This window comes from Gopherus flavomarginatus, chromosome 11 (assembly GCF_025201925.1).
Source record: "Gopherus flavomarginatus isolate rGopFla2 chromosome 11, rGopFla2.mat.asm, whole genome shotgun sequence".
Lineage (NCBI taxonomy): Eukaryota > Metazoa > Chordata > Testudines > Testudinidae > Gopherus > Gopherus flavomarginatus.
In genome coordinates this window covers 20,017,702-20,035,362 of record NC_066627.1, presented here as the reverse complement: position 1 = coordinate 20,035,362, position 17,661 = coordinate 20,017,702, and the positions used below count along the sequence as shown (strand labels likewise).

Genomic DNA, 17,661 nt, shown 5'->3' with positions numbered 1-17,661 from the left:
TGTGGGGCGCTCTGTACTGGGGGGCTGGAATAGGCTCTGTGGGGCGCTCTCTACTGAGGGGGCTGGAATAGGCTCTGTGGGGCGCTCTGTACTGGGGGGCTGGAATAGGCTCTGTGGGGCGCTCTGTACTGGGGGGCTGGAATAGGCTCTGCGGGGCGCTCTGTACCGGGGGGCTGACATAGGCTCTGTGGGGCGCTCTGTACTGGGGGGCTGGAATAGGCTCTGCGGGGCGCTCTGTACTGGGGGGCTGACATAGGCTCTGTGGGGCGCTCCATATTGGGAAGCTGCATTGGCTCTGTGGGATGCTCTGTACTGGGGGGCGGTATTGGCTTTGTGGAGTGCTCTGTACTAGGGGTCTGGCATAGGCACATTGGCTCTGAGGGGCGCGCCATAGTGAGGGTGGGGGGATTGTGTGGGTCTGCGGGGTGCACTATACACAGGTGGGAGGGTGGGGGCGCGTTGGCTTTGAGAGACATGCCATACTGAGAGTGGGGGGATTGCATGGCTCTGCGGGGTGAGCTATACTGGGGGGGCGCGCGTTGGCTCTGAAGAGCGTGCCATACTGAGCGGGGGGAGTGCATTGGCTCTGCAGGGTGAGCTATACTGAGGGGGAGGCAGGTTGGCTCTGAGGGGTGTGCCATACTGAGTGGGGGGAGTGCGTTGGCTCTGCGGGGTGCACTATACCGAGGGTGGGAGGGTGAGGGGTGCGTTGGCTCTGAGAGGTGTGCCATACTGAGTGGGGGGAGTGCGTTGGCTCTGCGGGGTGAGCTATACTGAGTGGGGGGAGTGCGTTGGCTCTGCGGGGTGAGCTATACTGGGGGGGGGCGTTGGCTCTGAGGGGTGTGCCATACTGAGGATGGGGGAGTGCGCTGGCTCTGAGGGGTGCACTATACCGAGGGTGAGGGGTGCGTTGGCTCTGAGGGGTGCACTATACCGAGGGTGAGGGGTGCGTTGGCTCTGAGGGGTGCACTATACCGAGGGTGAGGGGTGCGTTGGCTCTGAGGGGTGCACTATACCGAGGGTGAGGGGTGCGCTGGCTCTGAGGGGTGCACTATACCGAGGGTGGGAGGGTGAGGGGTGTGCTGGCTCTGAGGGGTGCACTATACCGAGGGTGGGAGGGTGAGGGGTGCGCTGGCTCTGAGGGGTGCACTATACCGAGGGTGGGAGGGTGAGGGGTGCGTTGGCTCTGAGGGGTGCACTATACCGAGGGTGGGAGGGTGAGGGGCGCTTTGGCTCTGAAGGGCGCGCCATACTGAGGGGAGGCACTTTGGCTCTGAGGGGAGCACCATACTGAGAGTGGGGGGCTTGTGTGGCTCTGCGGGGTGCACTATACTGAGGGTGGGAGGGTGAGGGGCGCGTTGGCAATGAGGGGACGCACCATACTGAGGGTGGGGGGCACGTTAGCTTTGAGGGGTGCGCTATACTAAGTGTGTGTGGGGTGTTGGCTCTGTGGGGCGTGCCATACTGAGGGTGGGGGAGTTGCGTTGGCTCTGTGGGGCGTGCTATACTGAGAGTGGGGGAGTTGCGTTGGCTCTGTGGGGCGTGCCATACTGAGGGTGGGGGAGTTGCGTTGGCTCTGTGGGGCGTGCTATACTGAGGGTGGGGGAGTTGCGTTGGCTCTGTGGGGCGTGCTATACTGAGGGTGGGGGAGTTGCGTTGGCTCTGTGGGGCGTGCCATACTGAGGGTGGGGGAATTGCGTTGGCTCTGTGGGGCGTGCTATACTGAGGGTGGGGGAGTTGCGTTGGCTCTGTGGGGCGTGCTATACTGAGGGTGGGGGAGTTGCGTTGGCTCTGTGGGGCGTGCCATACTGAGGGTGGGGGAGTTGCGTTGGCTCTGTGGGGCGTGCCATACTGAGGGTGGGGCTTGCGTTGGTTCTCTGGGGTGAGCTGTATTGAGGGTGGGAGAGTCCAGTAGCTCTGCAGGGCGTGCCATAGCGAAGACGGGGGTGGGGGCGGCTGCATCGGCTCTGCAGGATACACCATGCTGAAGCTGGGGGGCACACCATACTAAGGGGGGGGCTCTGAGAGGCACGCCATACTGAGGGTGGGAGAGCATGTTGGCTCCGAGGGGCGCGCCATACTGAGGGGGGGCACGTTGGTTCTGCGGGGTGCGCCATACTGAGGGTAGGGGGTTCATTGGCTCTGCGGGGCACGCCATACTGAGGATGGGGGGTACATTGGCTCTGAGGGGTGCACCATACTGAGGGTGGGGGGGCGCATTGGCTCTGCGGGGCCCACCGTACTGATGGGGGGTGGTGCGTCGGCTCTGCGGGGCACATTGTTTTTGGGGGAATCGGCTCTGCAGGGTGTGACATACTGAGGGTGAGCAGGCATTTTGCTCTCCTGTTGCTCTATGCTGTGGGGTGTGTATTTGGGTCTGTGGGCTCCCTGTATTGGGGTGGGTAATGGGTCTCTGCCGGGCACTCTGTACTGAGGGGATATCTGCTCTGCAGGCAATATCTTACTAAGGGTGGATGGGAGCTGGCTCTATGCTGTGGGGTGTGCATTGGGTCTGTAGGGGGCTCTATAGTGGGGGAGACATGGGCTCTGCAGGGTGCTCCATATGGGGTTGAGGGGGTGCATTGACTCCGTATGGGGGTAAGGGGGTGCACTGACTCTGCAGGATGCACCATACTGAGAGTGGGAGAACACTGGCTCTATGCTGTGGGGTGTGCATTGGGTCTGCGGGGACTCTATACTGGGGGGACGTGCTCTATGGGGTGCTCCGTATGGGAGTGGGTGGGAGTTGCGTCTGTGGTGCGTCAGCTCCGTGGGGCACTCTGTGCTGGCGGGTGTCTGGAGTGTAGGAGGGACAGCACTGCCCGATCTCCTCCTCTCTCTCCCAGGAATGGCTGGCCCGGGGGCACGAGGCTCTGCATCTGGCTGGTGACAGGGACCTGGCAGCTGAGGGGCAGCAGCTGGAGAGCTTTGAGCGCCGGCTGGAGAGCTGTGCGCACACCATGCACAATGCCCTGCGGCTGCACCGCTTCCTGCAGCAGGTGCCAGCCGCTCAGGCATGCCCCCTCTGTCTGTCTGTGCCTGCCCCCTCTGTCTGTCTGTGCCTGCCCTGTCCCTCCTTTCCCCTTTAGCATCCAGCTTAGTTCAGCCCAGGAGGTGTTCCTGGCAGAGGGAGCAGACCCCACATCACAGGCAGCCCAACCCCACTATCCATGCCAGAGGCGGGTGTGGATGCCCCCAGGGCAGCGTCACACATTGGAGTGGGGGTGATTTCCTGGGTCCGTTTGTTGTTCCTGCCCATTTCCATTGCAGGGCTGTCCCCGGCTCCCCATCCCCCCCTGTCCTCGACTCCCCATCCCCCCATGGCCTGCATCACTCTGACCCCAGCGCCCTGTCCTTCCTGGCCTATGTCACTCTGACCCCATCTCTCCCACTGTCTCTCGTAGGCTCAGGACTGGGCCCTGGAGGGCGTCCGGCGCCTGTCGGCCATTGAGGACAGCGCAGGGCCAGAGATGGTGCTGGGGACGCTGGGCCGGTACTGCCAGCAGCATGGCGAGATCTCGGACAGCGCCTTCCAGGAGATGCATGGGCTGGCAGTGCAGAGTCCCTGGGCACTGCGGGAGTTGGGGCGCTGCCGGGCCCGCTGCCAGGAGCTGGGGCGCCTCCTGCAGCGGCGGCTGGAAGTGGCATTGCAGTCTGGACCCCAGCCCCGGCGCCGGGCTGACAGCACCAGCGCCTCCTGCTCACCGCAGCGCCCCATGAGGGGCCTGGGCACCGGCCTGGGCTCCTCCCGCAGCCTGAGCTGCTTGCTGCCTCCACCGGGCAGCCTCTCCCCTGGCCTATGTGAGGTGCCCTCTTGCCACTCACTAGCATCCTCCAGGGGCCCCATGGAGAACAGTGATGAAGAACGAAGCCCCCCTCCCACCAGCTCCTCCACCGCTGCCTTCTTTCAGGCACCCACGCTGCCTCTGGGCACACTGCCCCCCTGCCAGCATCCTGCAAAGGGTCCCCCCAGCACGCAGAGGGCACTGAGCGAGCCCGGCCCTCCCCGCCCCAGCGTCCTCATTCGTGGACTGGAAGTGAGCAGCCAGGAGGTAGTGGACCGGACCTGCTCGCCCCGGGAGCACGTGATGCTGGTTCGCAGCAGCGCCCAGAGAGCCGAAGCGCCGTGGGGGGGCACGCCCAGCACTGAGCGGAAACACCGCCTGGGGTGAGTTGCTCTGGAGGAGAGGTATTTGCACTAGACCAGGACCCTAGGGTTCTGGGCACTGCCCCCTCCCACGACTGCCACCCCACATACGCACTGGGACCCAAATACCCCACACATCGGGACCCATTGCCCCATCTGAGAGAAGTGCGCCCTGGCACCACCTGTTGGTGCCCATAGAGTGGAGGGCCCATTGGCACCTGTGAGGGTGTGGGGGCACTGGGGCGCAAGGCCCCTCAGTACCCATGGGAGGGCTATCGATGCCCATGGGATTGAGGGGAGTACCGGGCTGGGTGACCCATGGGTGGCACATAGGGGAGCCCCAGGGCGGGAGGCTCGTCAGCACCCACAGGGTAGGGCACAGGGCCCCTCACTGATGCCCATCCCCTCTCCTGCCCAGCGCCCAGCAGCGGCTGGTGGCAGAGCTGATTGCGTCGGAGCAGGAGTATCTAGGCTGCCTGGCTGAGTTGCTGCCCCAGGAGTCGGGGTGCCAGGAGCTACCCCCCGAGCTGAAACGCGAGTGCGGTGCCTTGGAGGGCACCCGTGACCGGCTGCTGGGCTTCCACCGGACCTACTTCCTGAAGGAGCTGCAGGGCTGCGCCAGCCATCCTCTCCGTGCAGGGGGCTGCTTCCTGCGATATGTGAGTGTCCAGCCCCGTGACCCATCTGGGGACCCACACTCTCCCCCCGGAACTCCCCTCTCCCAGGCACCTCCCCGCACCAAGGCATGAGTGCTGCTCGCTGGCACCCCCGTCGTCTCCCCAGGAGATGCCCGCAGACCCTTGCAGGGGCCCATAGCCCATCTGCCCTGGGATGCTGCTCTAATTGCATTTGCCCTGCCCTTCTGTGTCTCCCCCGTGTGCCCTGTGCTGTGGGGAGGTGGTGACATTGAAGTTGGCTCTAATTCCCCTGTCACTCTCTGCGCCAGGCGGACCAGTTCAGTCTCTATGCCCTCTACGTGAAGAACCGGCAGAAGCTCGATGCAGCACTGGCCTCTCAGCAAGCTGCCCACAAGGTACTGTGCTGCTTGCGTGTACCCATGGAGAAGCTCAGAGCTCTGGGAGGGGAGTGGGGTTTAGTGGTTAGGCAAGGCAGGGCTGGGAGTTTAGGACTCTTGGATTCTATCCTGTCAAATGTAAAAGTGTAATTGGACAGGCCAAAAAGGAATTTGAAGAGCAACTTGCAAAAGACACACAAACGAACAGCAAATCTTTTTTTAAGTCCATCAGATGCAGGAAGCCTGCCAAACAATCAATGGACAATTGAGGTGCTAAAGGAGTGCTCAAGGCAGATGAGGTTTCAGAAAAGCTAAACAAATCCTTTGCATTGGTCTTCGCTGCAAAGCATGTGAGGAAGATTCCCACACCTGAGCCATTCTTTGTAGGTGACCAATCTGAGGAACTGTCCCAGGTTGAGGTGTGAGTAAAGGGGGTTTTCATAGAATCATAGAAGACTAGGGTTGGAAGAGACCTCACGAGGTCATCTAGTCCAATCGCCTGCTCAAAGCAGGACCAACCCCAACTAAATCATCCCAGCCAGGGCTTTGTCAAGATGGGCCTTTAAAACCTCTAAGGAAGGAGATTCCACCACCTCCCTAGGTAACCCATTCCAGTGCTTCACCACCCTCCTAGTGAAATAGTTTTTCCTAATATCCAACCTAGACCTCCCCCACTGCAACTTGAGACCATTGTTCCTTGTTCTGCCATCTGCCATCAATGAGAACAGCCGAGCTCCATCCTCTTTGAAACCCCTCTTCAGGTAGTTGAAGGATGCTATCAAATCCCCCCTCACTCTTCTCTTCTGCAGACTAAATAAGCCCAGTTCCCTCAGCCTCTCCTCATAAATCATGTGCCCCAACCCCCTAATCATTTTCGTTGCCCTCCACTGGACTGTTTCCAATTTGTCCACATCTTTTCTGTAGTGGGGGGCCCCAAACTGGACACAGTGCTCCAGATGTAGCTTCACCAGTGCCGAATACAGGGGAATAATCACTTCCTCGATCTGCTGGCAATGCTCCTACTTATGCAGCCCAATATGCCGTTAGCCTTCTTGGCAACAAGGGCACACTATTGATTCATATCCAGCTTTTTGTCTACTGTAATCCCCAGGTCCCTTTCTGTGGAACTGCTGCTTAGCCAGTCGGTCTCCAGCCTGTAGCAGTGCAGTTTTGAAACAAATTGATAAATTAAACAGCAATAAGTCCCCAGGACCAGCTGGTATTCATCCAAGAGTTCTGAAGGAACTCAAATGTGAAATTGTAGAACTACTAACTGTGGTTTGTAACCTATCGTTTCAATCAGCTTCCATACCAGACAGCTGCAGAGTAGCTAATGTATCACCAATTTTTAAAAGAGAGGCTGCAGAGGCAATCCTGGCAATTACAGGCCGGTAAGCCTGACTTCAGTACCGGGCAAACTGGTTGAAACTGTAGTAAAGGACAGAATTATCAGACACATGGATGGACATGACTTGTTGGGGAAGAGTTGTTGGACATGTTTTTGTATAGAGAAATCATGCCTCACCAATCTACTAGAATTCTCTGAAAAGGGGCAGAACCATGTGGAAAAAGCGTGATCCAGTGGATATATTGTACTTGGCCTTTCAGAATGCCTTTGACAAGGTCCCTCACCAAAGGCTGTTATGCAAAGTAAACTGTCATGTGGTAAGAGGGGAGGTCCTCTTATGGATCAATAACTGGTTAAAAGAAAGGGAACAAAGGATAGGAATAAATGTTCAGTTTTCACTGTGGAGAGAGGTAAATAGCAGCGTTCCTCAAGGATCTATACTGGGATCAGGGCTGTTTAACATATTCATAAATGATCTGGAAAAAAGGATAAACAGTAAGGTGCCAAAATTTGCAGATGATACAGAACTACTCAAGATAGCTAAGTCTAACACTGACTGTGAAGAGTTACAAAGGGATCTCACAAAACTGGGTGACTGGGCAACAAAATGGCAGATGAAATTCAGCATTGATAAATACAAAGTAATGCACATTGGAAAACATAATCCCAACTATACATACAAAATGATGGGGTCTAAATTAGCTGTTACTACTCAAGAAAGAGATCTTGGAGTCATTCTGGATAGTTCTCTGAAATCATCCACTCAATGTGCAGCGGCAGTCAAAAAAGCAAACTATTAGGAAAGAGATAGAAAATATAATATCATAATGCTACTATATAAATCCAGGGTACACCCACATCTTGAATACTGCGTGCAGTTCTGGTTGCCCCATGTCAAAAAAAGATATATTGGAATTGGAAAAGGTACAGAGAAGGGCAACAAAAATGACTAGAGGTAATGAACAACTTCCATATGGGGAGAGATTAGAAAGACTGGTACTGTTCAGTTTAGAAGAGTGATGACTAAGAGAGGATATGATTGAGGTCTATATAATCACGAATGGTGTGGAGAAAGTGAATAGGGAAGTGTTATTTACTCCTTCACATAACACAAGAAGTAGGGGTCACCTGATGAAATTAATAGGCAGCAGTTTTCAGACAAACAGACTAGAGTAATTATTCCCACTGTGCATAGTCAACCTGTGGAACTTGTTGCCAGGGGATGTTGTGAAGGCCTAAATATATCTGGGTTAAAAAAAGAATATCCTCCATGAACTTATCTATCAATGACTATTAGCCACGGTGGTCAGGGATGCAACCCCATTCTCTCAGTGTCCCTAACAGAGAGTCTCTGACTGCCAGTAGCTGGGACTGAGTGACAGGCGATGGATCACTCAATAACATTCCTTCTGAAGCACCTGGCACTGGCGCCTTTCAGAAGACAGGATATTGGACTAGAGGGACCATTGGTTTGACACACTGTGACCCTTCTTATGTCCTTATCCTCAGCTCTGGGATTTAGGAGTGGGATTTAGTGGTTAGAGTGAGGGGGTCTGTGAGCCAGCACTCCAGGGTTCTAGCCCTGATGCTAGGAGGGGAGTGGTGCTAGTGGTTAGAGCTGGGATCTGGGAGCCAGCACGCCTGGGTTCTAGCCCTGGTGTTAGGAAGGGAGTGGGTCTAGTGGTTAGAGCTGGGGTCTGGGAGCTAGGATTTATGGGTTCTGTTCCTTGGTCTGGGCAGCTGTTGGGATCTGGAATCCCCAGTGATGGTGCAGTAGCCTGGCTTGTGGGCTCCATGCTCAGCTCCTCTCCTCCCCCCAGACAGTACACAGCAGCCTAGAAGGTCCCTGGGAGGACACAGCGCTGGCAAGTGCCCTGCAGAGGCCCCTGGAGCAGCTGGAACGCTATGGGCGCTTTCTGGAGGAGCTGCTGCAGGAGACGGACCAGGAGCAGGCGTCAGAGCGCGAGGCCTTGCGGGCAGCGCAGCAGCTGCTGGAGTCCCAGGTGCAGCATGGCAGGAACCTGCTGGCCATGGAGCAGATCCGGGGCTGTGAGGTGAGTATAGGCAAGGGCCATCCCAGCATGCACTGCTGTGTCTCCGGGGGGATGGGACCCTGGGGGCGTGCTCAGCATGTACTACTCCATCCCTAACTGAGCAGATGGCTGGGGGCTCTCCCAGCATGCACTGCTCCATCCGTACCCGAGGGGGCGGCAAGGAGCTCTCCCAGCATGCACTGCTCTGTCCCTGGGGGGTGGCGAGCCTGGCCCAGGAGAGGTTGCCCATTGCCCGCGGTGTCTCCTTTCCCTGCAGCTGGAGTTGAAGGCGCAGGGGCAGCTGTTGCACCGGGACGAGTTCACTGTGCTGCGTGGGCGCCGCAAGTGCCATCGGCATGTCTTCCTCTTCGAGCAGCTGCTGCTCTTCAGCAAGCGCAAGGGTACCGAGGGTGGCTTGGACGTCTATGTCTACAAGCAGGCCTACAAGGTGCGCTGCCTTCCCCTGTGGGATCCCCTGCCCCTGCCTTGTTCCCCCCACCCCACCCCACCCCATGGAATCCCCTCCCCCTGCCTTGCCCTGCCCCATGGATCCCTTCCCCCTGCCATGTTCACCCCGCTCCACCCTGCCCCATGGGATCCCCTCCCCCTGCCTTCATTCCCTCATTCTGCCCTGCCCCATGGGATCCCTGCCCTATCCCACCCTGCTCCACTCCAGGGGATCGTCCCCGCTGCAAAAGGCCTTCAAGGTGTGCTAGCTCATCCCACCCTGCCCCGGGGGACCACCTCCCCTGCCCCATAGGATTCTTCCCCTAGCACTACCTCCCCCATGGGTCCCCCTCTGCACTGCAAACAGGCCTTCAAGGTATGTCTCATCTCCTGGCCATGTTGTCTGCCCCCCAGACAGCAGATATGGGGCTGACGGAGAACATCGGGGAGAGCGGGCTGCGATTTGAGCTCTGGTTCCGGCGTCGCAAGCTCCGTGAGGCCTACACGCTGCAGGCCTCCTCACCCGAGGTGAAGCACAAGTGGACCAGTGCCGTGGCCCAGCTGCTGTGGAGGCAGGCCACGCTCAGCAAGGGTAGGTGGGGATGGTATGGGGGGACATAGGATGAGATCCAGGGCTGCAGTGAGATGGGGCGTGAGGGATGAGGTTGTTGGGTTAGTACCTGGGCCCTGGCATGTCAGGATGGGGGCAAGGGGTAACCTTCATTGTGATGGGTTGTGGGAAGCAAGAGGACACGGACACTAGCGTAGCAAGATGAGGAGGTGGGATCGGTGGGGGGACATGGCTCTTGGTGTAACGCATGAGGACATCTGTGGGCCTTGTGACAAGGTAGGGGAGAGGATGCGAGGCATGGGCCCTGCTGAGATGACCCTTTTGGGACTGCCATCTGATGTGCCTAGACTACCTCTAAGCCCATTTTCCCTGCCAGCTTGGGACTTCACTACCTTGCCTTGTTTGAGCCAGACACGCTTGCCTGCTGCAAACACTGATCCAAGTCTGAACCACGTCCCCCACAAGCTGCAGGCTTAACTGAAAACAGCTTAAGAAGTGCTCCTGTCTTCAGCACCCAGATACCCAGCTCCCAATGGGATCCAAACCCCAAATAAATCCCTTTTACCCTGTATAAAGCTTATACAGGGTAAACTCATAAATTGTTCACCCTCTATAACACTGATAGATAGATATGCACAGCTGACCTGCCCCCCGCACCCAGGTATTAATACATACTCTGGGTTAATTAATAAGTAAAAAGTGATTTTATTAAATACAGAGAGTAGGATTTAAGTGGTTCCAAGTAATAACAGAGAGAACAAAGTGAATTAGCAAACAAAATAAAATAAAACACGCACGACTAAGCCTAACATAATAGGAAACTGAATGCAGGTAAATCTCACCCTCAGAGATGTTCCAATAAGCTTCTTTGACAGATTAACCTCCTTCTAGTCTGGGTCCAGCAATCACTCACACCCCTGTAGTTACTAGCCTTTGTTCCAGTTTCTCTCAGGCATCCTTTGGGGTGGAGAGGCCATCTCTTGAGCCAGCTGGAGACAAAATGGAGGGGTTTCCCAGGGGCTTATATAGCCTCCCTCTTGTGGGTGGAAACCCCTCTCTTCCCCTATGTAGAATTACAGCTACAAGATGGAGTTTTGGAGTCACATGGGCAAGTCACATGTCTATGCATGACTTCATTCTTTATAGGCCAATGCCATGTTAGCCCGAATGTTCCCAGGAAAGCTCAGATGTGGATTGGCGTCTACCAAGGTCCGTTGCTGGCCAAGTACTCCCAATTACTTGAATAAACCCTTCACACTATGTTGACCAAATCTACCTTAGGTGCTTTCTACAGCAAACACTTTAAACACAAGCATAGAGCCAACGCTCATAACTTCAAATATAAAAATGATCCATGCATACAAATAGGATGAATGCATTCGGTAGAACATAACCTTTGCAAAGATATGTTACATGGCATATGTAGCATGAAACATATTCCAGTTATGTCATGTTTACATTCATAAGCATATTTCTATAAAGCATTATAGGGTGCAGCGTCACAGGGTGGGGAGGAAGGAGGAGGATGGGACGGAGGAAGTGGCCCCGGCAGGATGGGATCTGGGGGGAGTGGGCCCCATTGAGATGGGGTGGGGAAGGAGGAAGGGGATGGGATGGAGGATGTGGCTACTGGTGGGATGGGATGCGGGGGTGAGCCCCATTGTGATGGAGTGGAGAAGGAGGAGGGGGATGGGACACGAGTGGCCCCAGTGGGATGGGATTGGGGGGTGGGCCCCGTTGTGATGGGGTGGGGAAGGAGGGGGATGGGATGGGGAGTGGCCCCGGCGGGATGGGATTGCGGGGTGGGCCCTGTTGTGATGGGGTGGGGAAGGAGGGGGATGGGATGGGGAGTGGCCCTGGCAGGATGGGATTGGGGGGTGGGCCCTGCTGTGATGGGGTGGGGAAGGAAGGGGATGGGACAGAGAGTGGCCCCAGCAGGGTGAGATTGGGGGATTTGACCCATTGTGTGTGGCCGTGTTGTGACATCTCTCTCTGTGTCCTGCCCAGAACTGCGCACACAGGAGATGGTCTCCATGGGCATCGGGGACAAGCCCTTTGTCAGTGTCCAGGGCCCCAGCCAGGCCCTGCTGAGCAACCTGCTCACAGGCAGAGGTAAGGGGGGCTGGGTCACTGGGGTGCCATGGGCTGTGGGGCTGTCATCATGGCAGGGTCACTCTGGGGGGGTCTTGGGGGCATGGCAGGGAGTCTCCCGGGGGGGTGTCTCTGAGAGCAGCAGGGGCGATGGGGGTCTCCTGGAAAGGGGAGGGGTTCTTAGGCTGTCTCTCTGGGGGCAGGGTTGGGAACAGTCTCTCCCTGGGGAGCTGTCTGTCTCTGGCGGTAGAGAGGTGTCTCCTTTGTGGGCCTGGGGGATCTCTCCCCTGGTGCTTTCTCATCCCCTCTCTCTGCAGCTACCCGCACCCGTGCCTCGGTGGCCCTCTCTTCCTTCAGCCCCTGGGTCGGGGCTCCATGCTCCCCGCCAGCTGCCACGTCATCCCCCCGCCCTGGCCCTGCCCCCCTGGGCCTGTTCTGCGATGCCAGCCCTGTGCCCCCTACGGCAGGGCGCTCCCCTGGGGCCTGCTCGCTGCCAGGGCACCTGGAGGAGGAGGAGTGGGAGCTGGACGTCAAGCACATCCCCCGCGGTGAGCCTGCAAGACGAGGGGGGTTGCGGGGGTGGTGTCTCTGGGGAGCTCGGTGGAACCGTGGGGGGCAGCTGGCTCCATGGGGAGGGTACATGTTGCTGGCACCTGGCATTCAGGGAGGCGTGACTGCTTCAAAGGGGCAGCTGGGCTTGGGGCTCTGTGGGGCCAGTGCGTGGTGGGCTGGCTTTGTGGGAGACACATGGGGGGTCTCTGCCTCTCCCCCGCACTGAGGCTGCTGGAGCAACGCTGGTCCCTGTTGTTGACACATGGCTCCGTGGTCTGTAGCCCAGTCACTGTGGTGATGCCCAGCAATGCGTGTGGGCGGGCACAGGCATGGGTCCCTGGGCCTCACCCCCCACCCCGGTTCTCTTGCAGCGTCCGAGACAGCCGCTGGCTCAGGAGCCGCTCTGGCTCTGGGGGAGCCGTCCCCCAGGGGGGCAGAGTCGCCAGGGGGCACTGCCCCAGTGCAACGCCGGCCAGTGAGTACCGGGGGGAAGAGCAGGGGCTGTGGGGCAGGCGTATGTCTTTGTCTCTATCCCCATCTCAGCTGTCGGGGCTCCAGAGGGCTCAGCTGTCACCTAACTTTGCCCACTCAGAGCTGCCTGGGGTTGGGGCTGTCCTACAGAGCGGGGTCTGGCCGGCCGTCTGTCTGTCTGTCCATCGGTCGTGGATGTTGCTGGCTGTGTGTGTGTGTCTCTCTGGCTCAGTCTGTCGCTGGTGGGCTGTCTGTCTGTCTGTGCGTAGCTGGCTGTCTCTGGCTCTCTGTGTGTCTGTCTGTGCATGGGTGGCTGGTGGGTGAGTGTCTCTGTCTATCTAGCTGTGCGTCTGCCTTGTGGGCTGTCTCTCTCTGTGTCTCTGTCTGTCTGTGCTGTCTGGGAGGGGCTGGCATCTTTCCTGGGAGCACTGGGAGCATTTGAATTCACAGGAGTGCGGGGCGGAACGCACGACATAAGGTGTGTTGTGGGGGGGACATTACTGTCTTGCTTGGTAAGTGGCCATGGATGGACAGCACTGTAGGCAGGGCACTGCAGGGCCCCAGGCTGGTTACTGTTTCCCCCCTTCCCTCCTCGGCCCTGCCCTGCCCCAAGCCTGGGCACTGCAGGTCCCCAGGCCTGCTGGCTCCTAGGAGGGGCTGCCCTGGGGCTTTCTGCCACCATCTGTGTCCCCCGCATGGGACCAGGGCACCCCCAACCTTCCCACCCCCGCCCTGCTGCCCATACCCTTGCCCTTAGCTCCACCCTCCACACTGGCCCACAGATACCCCCTCTCCTCCCCAGCTCCCTCTCCCTGCTCCACTCCAAGGTCTCCTCCCCTGAGATCCTCCCGCTCCAACCCTGCCCACCACTCACGTTCCCAGCCCCATTCCCTCCCCCTCCCCACAGTAATCCTGGCACCCTCACAAATGGTGTTTTATTTGTTTGCCAGAGAGACGGCCACACACACCCCGACTTGGCGACCCCGCTCTGACCCTGGCACCGAGGTACAGTGGCTGGGACGCCCCCTGGGCACCTATCAGTCTGTGTGTCCGTCTGCCCTGCTTCAGCATACGGGCAGGGCGCCCACCCCTCCCACACTGCCTCTGTCTGTCTGTCTAGTCCCCCTCCCCCACTCTGTGTCCGTCTGCCCCCCACTGTCCCTGTCCCTGTCCATCTGTACCTCTCCATGTGTCTGTCTGCCCCTCCCCCAGCATTCACCCTGCTCTCTCTCTCCCCCAGAGCTGGGTCTGGAGCCTGCACAGGAAGCTGTTTGCCTCGCATGGCCGCGTGGGGCAGGATCGGAGCCCTGGGGCCGCCAGGAATAGGACAGTCTGAGCCCCTGGCAGACTCCTGGCACCGCACCGCACAGGCTTATCCCCACGGATCCTCCCCTTCCCACCCACTGCATGGAGCCACCAGACGACCTCCAGCCACTGCCCCATGGGTCCTCCCCTCACCCTTTATGGGACTACTAGGGCCCTGTAGCTACCATGTGGGCTGGGGGATGGGTATCAGTGGAGGGCGCAGCGCCCCATGGCCTGGGAGGGGAAGGACAGTGATGATGTGGGCAGGAAACCCATCTGGCCTGGGCGTCAGAGCACTGGGGCTGGCTTGCACCCTGGGTCTGGCCTGGGACTGCCCCAGCACCTGAATGGCATGAGGACCCCACTCTCATAGACTCCGAGTGTGCCCACCTCTGGCCCTGCACACTCACCGAGCCCTACGCGCACGTGCAGAGCAGAGCCCCCATGAGGATTGGCACATACGTGCATACTGATCCTTGTCTCACCCAGCTGTGCCTCCACGTGCAACGACCCCTTCACGTGCACACGCCCACGCACACACAGATCCCTGTCTCACCCAGCCCTGCCTCCACGTGCAACGACCCCTTGACGTGCACACGCACACACTGATCCTTGTCTCACCCAGCTGTGCCTCCACATGCAACGACCCCTTCACGTGCACACGCCCACGCACACACAGATCCCTGTCTCACCCAGCCCTGCTTCCACGTGCAACGACCCCTTGACGTGCACACGCACACACTGATCCTTGTCTCACCCAGCTGTGCCTCCACATGCAACGACCCCTTCACGTGCAAACGCCCACGCACACACAGATCCCTGTCTCACCCAGCCTTGCCTCCACGTGCAACAGCCCCTTCACGTGCACACGCACACACTGATCCCTGTCTCACCCAGCTGTGCCTCCACGTGCAACAACCCCTTCACATGCACACGCCCATGCGCACACAGATCCCTGTCTCACCCAACCGTGTCTCCACGTGTAACGACCCCTTCACATGCACATGCCCACGCCCACTCTCATCCATCTCACCCAGTTGTGCCTCCACATGCAACGACCCCTTCACTTGCACACGCCCATGCACACACAGATCCCTGTCTCACCTAGCCGTGTCTCCACGTGCAACAACCCCTTCACACGCCCATGCACCTAGCTATGCCTGCCTATGTAATGACCTCTCCATACAACCACACTGATCCCTGTCTCCACATTGGCCCACGGGTACCCCCTCTCTTCGTCCAACGACCCCGTCACGTGCACATGCCCCTGCACACACTGATCCCTGTCTCACCCACACTTGACTCCATGTGCAACGGTCCCTTCACATGCACACGCACACACTGATCCCTGTATCACCCAGCAGTGCCGCCACATGCAATGACCCCTTCACATGCACATGCCCATGCACACACTGATCTGTCACCCAGCCAGGCCTGCCCATGTAATGACCTCTCCATACAACCACACTGATCCCTGTCTCAGCCAGCCATGCCTCCATGTGCAATGACCCCTTCACGTGCCCATGCCCACAGTGATCCCTGTCTCACCCAGCCGTGCATCCATGTGCCACAACCCTTGACGTGCACATGCCCACACACACACTGATCCTTGTCTCACCCAGCCGTGTCTCCACGTGCAACGACCCCTGCACATGCCCATGCCCACACTCATCCATTTCACCCAGTTGTGCCTCCACATGCAACAACCCCTTCATGTGCACACACACACACACTGATTCCTGTCACCTAGCTATGCCTGCCTATGTAATGACCTCTCCATACAACCACACTGATCCCTGTCTCCACACTGGCCCACGGGTACCCCCTCTCCTCATCCAGTGACCCCATCACATGCACACGCCCACGCACACACTGATCCCTGTCTCACCCACACTTGACTCCATGTGCAATGGTCCCTTCACACGCCCATGCACACAATGATCCCTGTCTCACCTACACTTGACTCCGTGTGCAATCGTCCCTTCACGTGCCCATGCCCACACTGATCTCTGTTTCACCCAGCCATGCCTGCCCATGTAATGACCTCTCCATACAACCACACTGATCCCTGTCTCAGCCAGCTGTACCTGTACATGTAATGACTCATCCACACGCACATGAACACCCACTGCATGGAGCAGTGTGCTGAGATCCCTGTGTCACTAGTCAGACATGTCTGCCCATGGAATGATTCTGGCACATGTGCACATGCACACACATAGGCCCCTTTTGCACCCACAGCCAGCCTGCACATGTCCATTTGTGCTTCTGGGTCGACCCACACCCGTGCACACGTGTGTGTGCCTGTTCCACTCTACTCCTGGAGCAGCTGCAGCCACCAAGGTTACTGCAAGGCAGCCACAAAGGCACTGGGTGGCGCAGCCCCATCAGCCGGGGGCAGGAGCATCATGGGAAGTCTTTGTGTGGCAGACCGGAGCATCATAGGACATTCCCTCCTGGGGAGATTGGAGAACTGTGGGAAATTCAGTGGCTGGTGGACTGGAGCATTGTGAAACACTGTGCTGGGAATGACTGGAGGATCATGGGAAATTCTGTGCTTGGTGGACTGGAGCATCCTAGGACATTCCCTCCTGGGGATACTGGAGCATCATTGGACATTCTGTGCTGGGGGACTAGAGCATTGTGGGAAATTCTCTGCCTGACAGACTGGAGCATCATGAGGATTCAGCTCTTTGGGCTGGAGCTTTATACAAGTACTAAGGAGTGTATAATATACAATATATTTACTGAGGAAGCTGGGCCGGCAGGAGTGGGGGTGCAGCTGCCAGGGAAGCAGGAGCCTGTGGGACCTGGCCTAGGAGCGAGAGGTGGACTGGAAGGCTGCTGCCTCATGCCCTCAGGACCTGGCACCGAGGGCTCCCCCTGACTGGGGGGAGTAGGGGCTGGGGTGGCTGCATTTGGAGCCAGGAAGCCAGTCACTGTACAGACTCCTGGCCATTTATATCCTGCATATTAATAAAGCTGTACCGGCAGCTGTCTCTGTCTCTGTTCCCGTGCTGTGGCCAGTCCCACTGCAGGACCCAGCTGTGTGCCAGCACCTCCCTCGCTTGGTTTGTCCAAGTGTCCAGCCTCCACTGAGAACGGAGCCTGGAGAAACCCCAGCACTGGGCCGCTCCTTGTCAGGATGGAGCAGTGCAGGGCCCGTGACACCCCAGGAACGCCAGAGCCAGAGCCGCCCCATCCTCCATAAAAGACTGGAAGGGACCGTGAAAGGTTGTCTAGTCCAGTCCCCTGTGCTCCTGGCAGGACTAAGTATTATCTAGACCAGCCCTGACAGGGCGTTTGTCTAACCTGCCCTTAAACATCCCCAATGATGGAGATTCCACAACCTCCCCAGGCAATTTATTCCAGTGCTTAACCACCCTGACAGGGTTTCCTAATGTCCAACCTAAACCTCCCTTGCTGCAATTTAAGCCCATTGCTCTTTGTCCTGTCCTCAGAGGTTAATTTTTCTCCCTGTAACAACCATTTATGTTATGTTCCTTCAGTCTTCTCTAGACTACACAAAGCCAGTGTTTTCAGTCTTCCCTCACAGCTCATGTTTTCTAAAGCTTTTGTCATTTTTGTTGCTTTTCTCTGGACTTTCTCCAATTTGTCCACATCTTTCCTGAAATGTGGTGCCCAGAAAAGGACTCAATACTCCAGGTAAGGCCTAATCAG

General features: G+C 57.9%; 1 protein-coding gene across 2 annotated transcripts in view; it reads left to right on the top strand.

Moving 5' to 3' along the window:
- ARHGEF40 (Rho guanine nucleotide exchange factor 40) overlaps positions 1-14,807 on the top strand; it is a 28,999-nt gene extending 14,192 nt beyond the window's left edge. For both annotated transcript variants that reach the window (XM_050918608.1, XM_050918609.1), the window contains 11 exons: positions 2,847-2,999; positions 3,405-4,168; positions 4,566-4,806; positions 5,094-5,180; positions 8,331-8,564; positions 8,821-8,991; positions 9,405-9,582; positions 11,569-11,673; positions 11,970-12,200; positions 12,576-12,679; positions 13,916-14,807. In XM_050918608.1, coding sequence (XP_050774565.1) covers positions 2,847-2,999; positions 3,405-4,168; positions 4,566-4,806; positions 5,094-5,180; positions 8,331-8,564; positions 8,821-8,991; positions 9,405-9,582; positions 11,569-11,673; positions 11,970-12,200; positions 12,576-12,679; positions 13,916-14,011 — 2,364 coding nt within the window. In that variant the 3' untranslated portion in view covers positions 14,012-14,807. The remainder of the gene's footprint in view (positions 1-2,846; positions 3,000-3,404; positions 4,169-4,565; positions 4,807-5,093; positions 5,181-8,330; positions 8,565-8,820; positions 8,992-9,404; positions 9,583-11,568; positions 11,674-11,969; positions 12,201-12,575; positions 12,680-13,915) is intronic.
- The last annotated feature ends 2,854 nt before the right edge of the window (positions 14,808-17,661 follow it).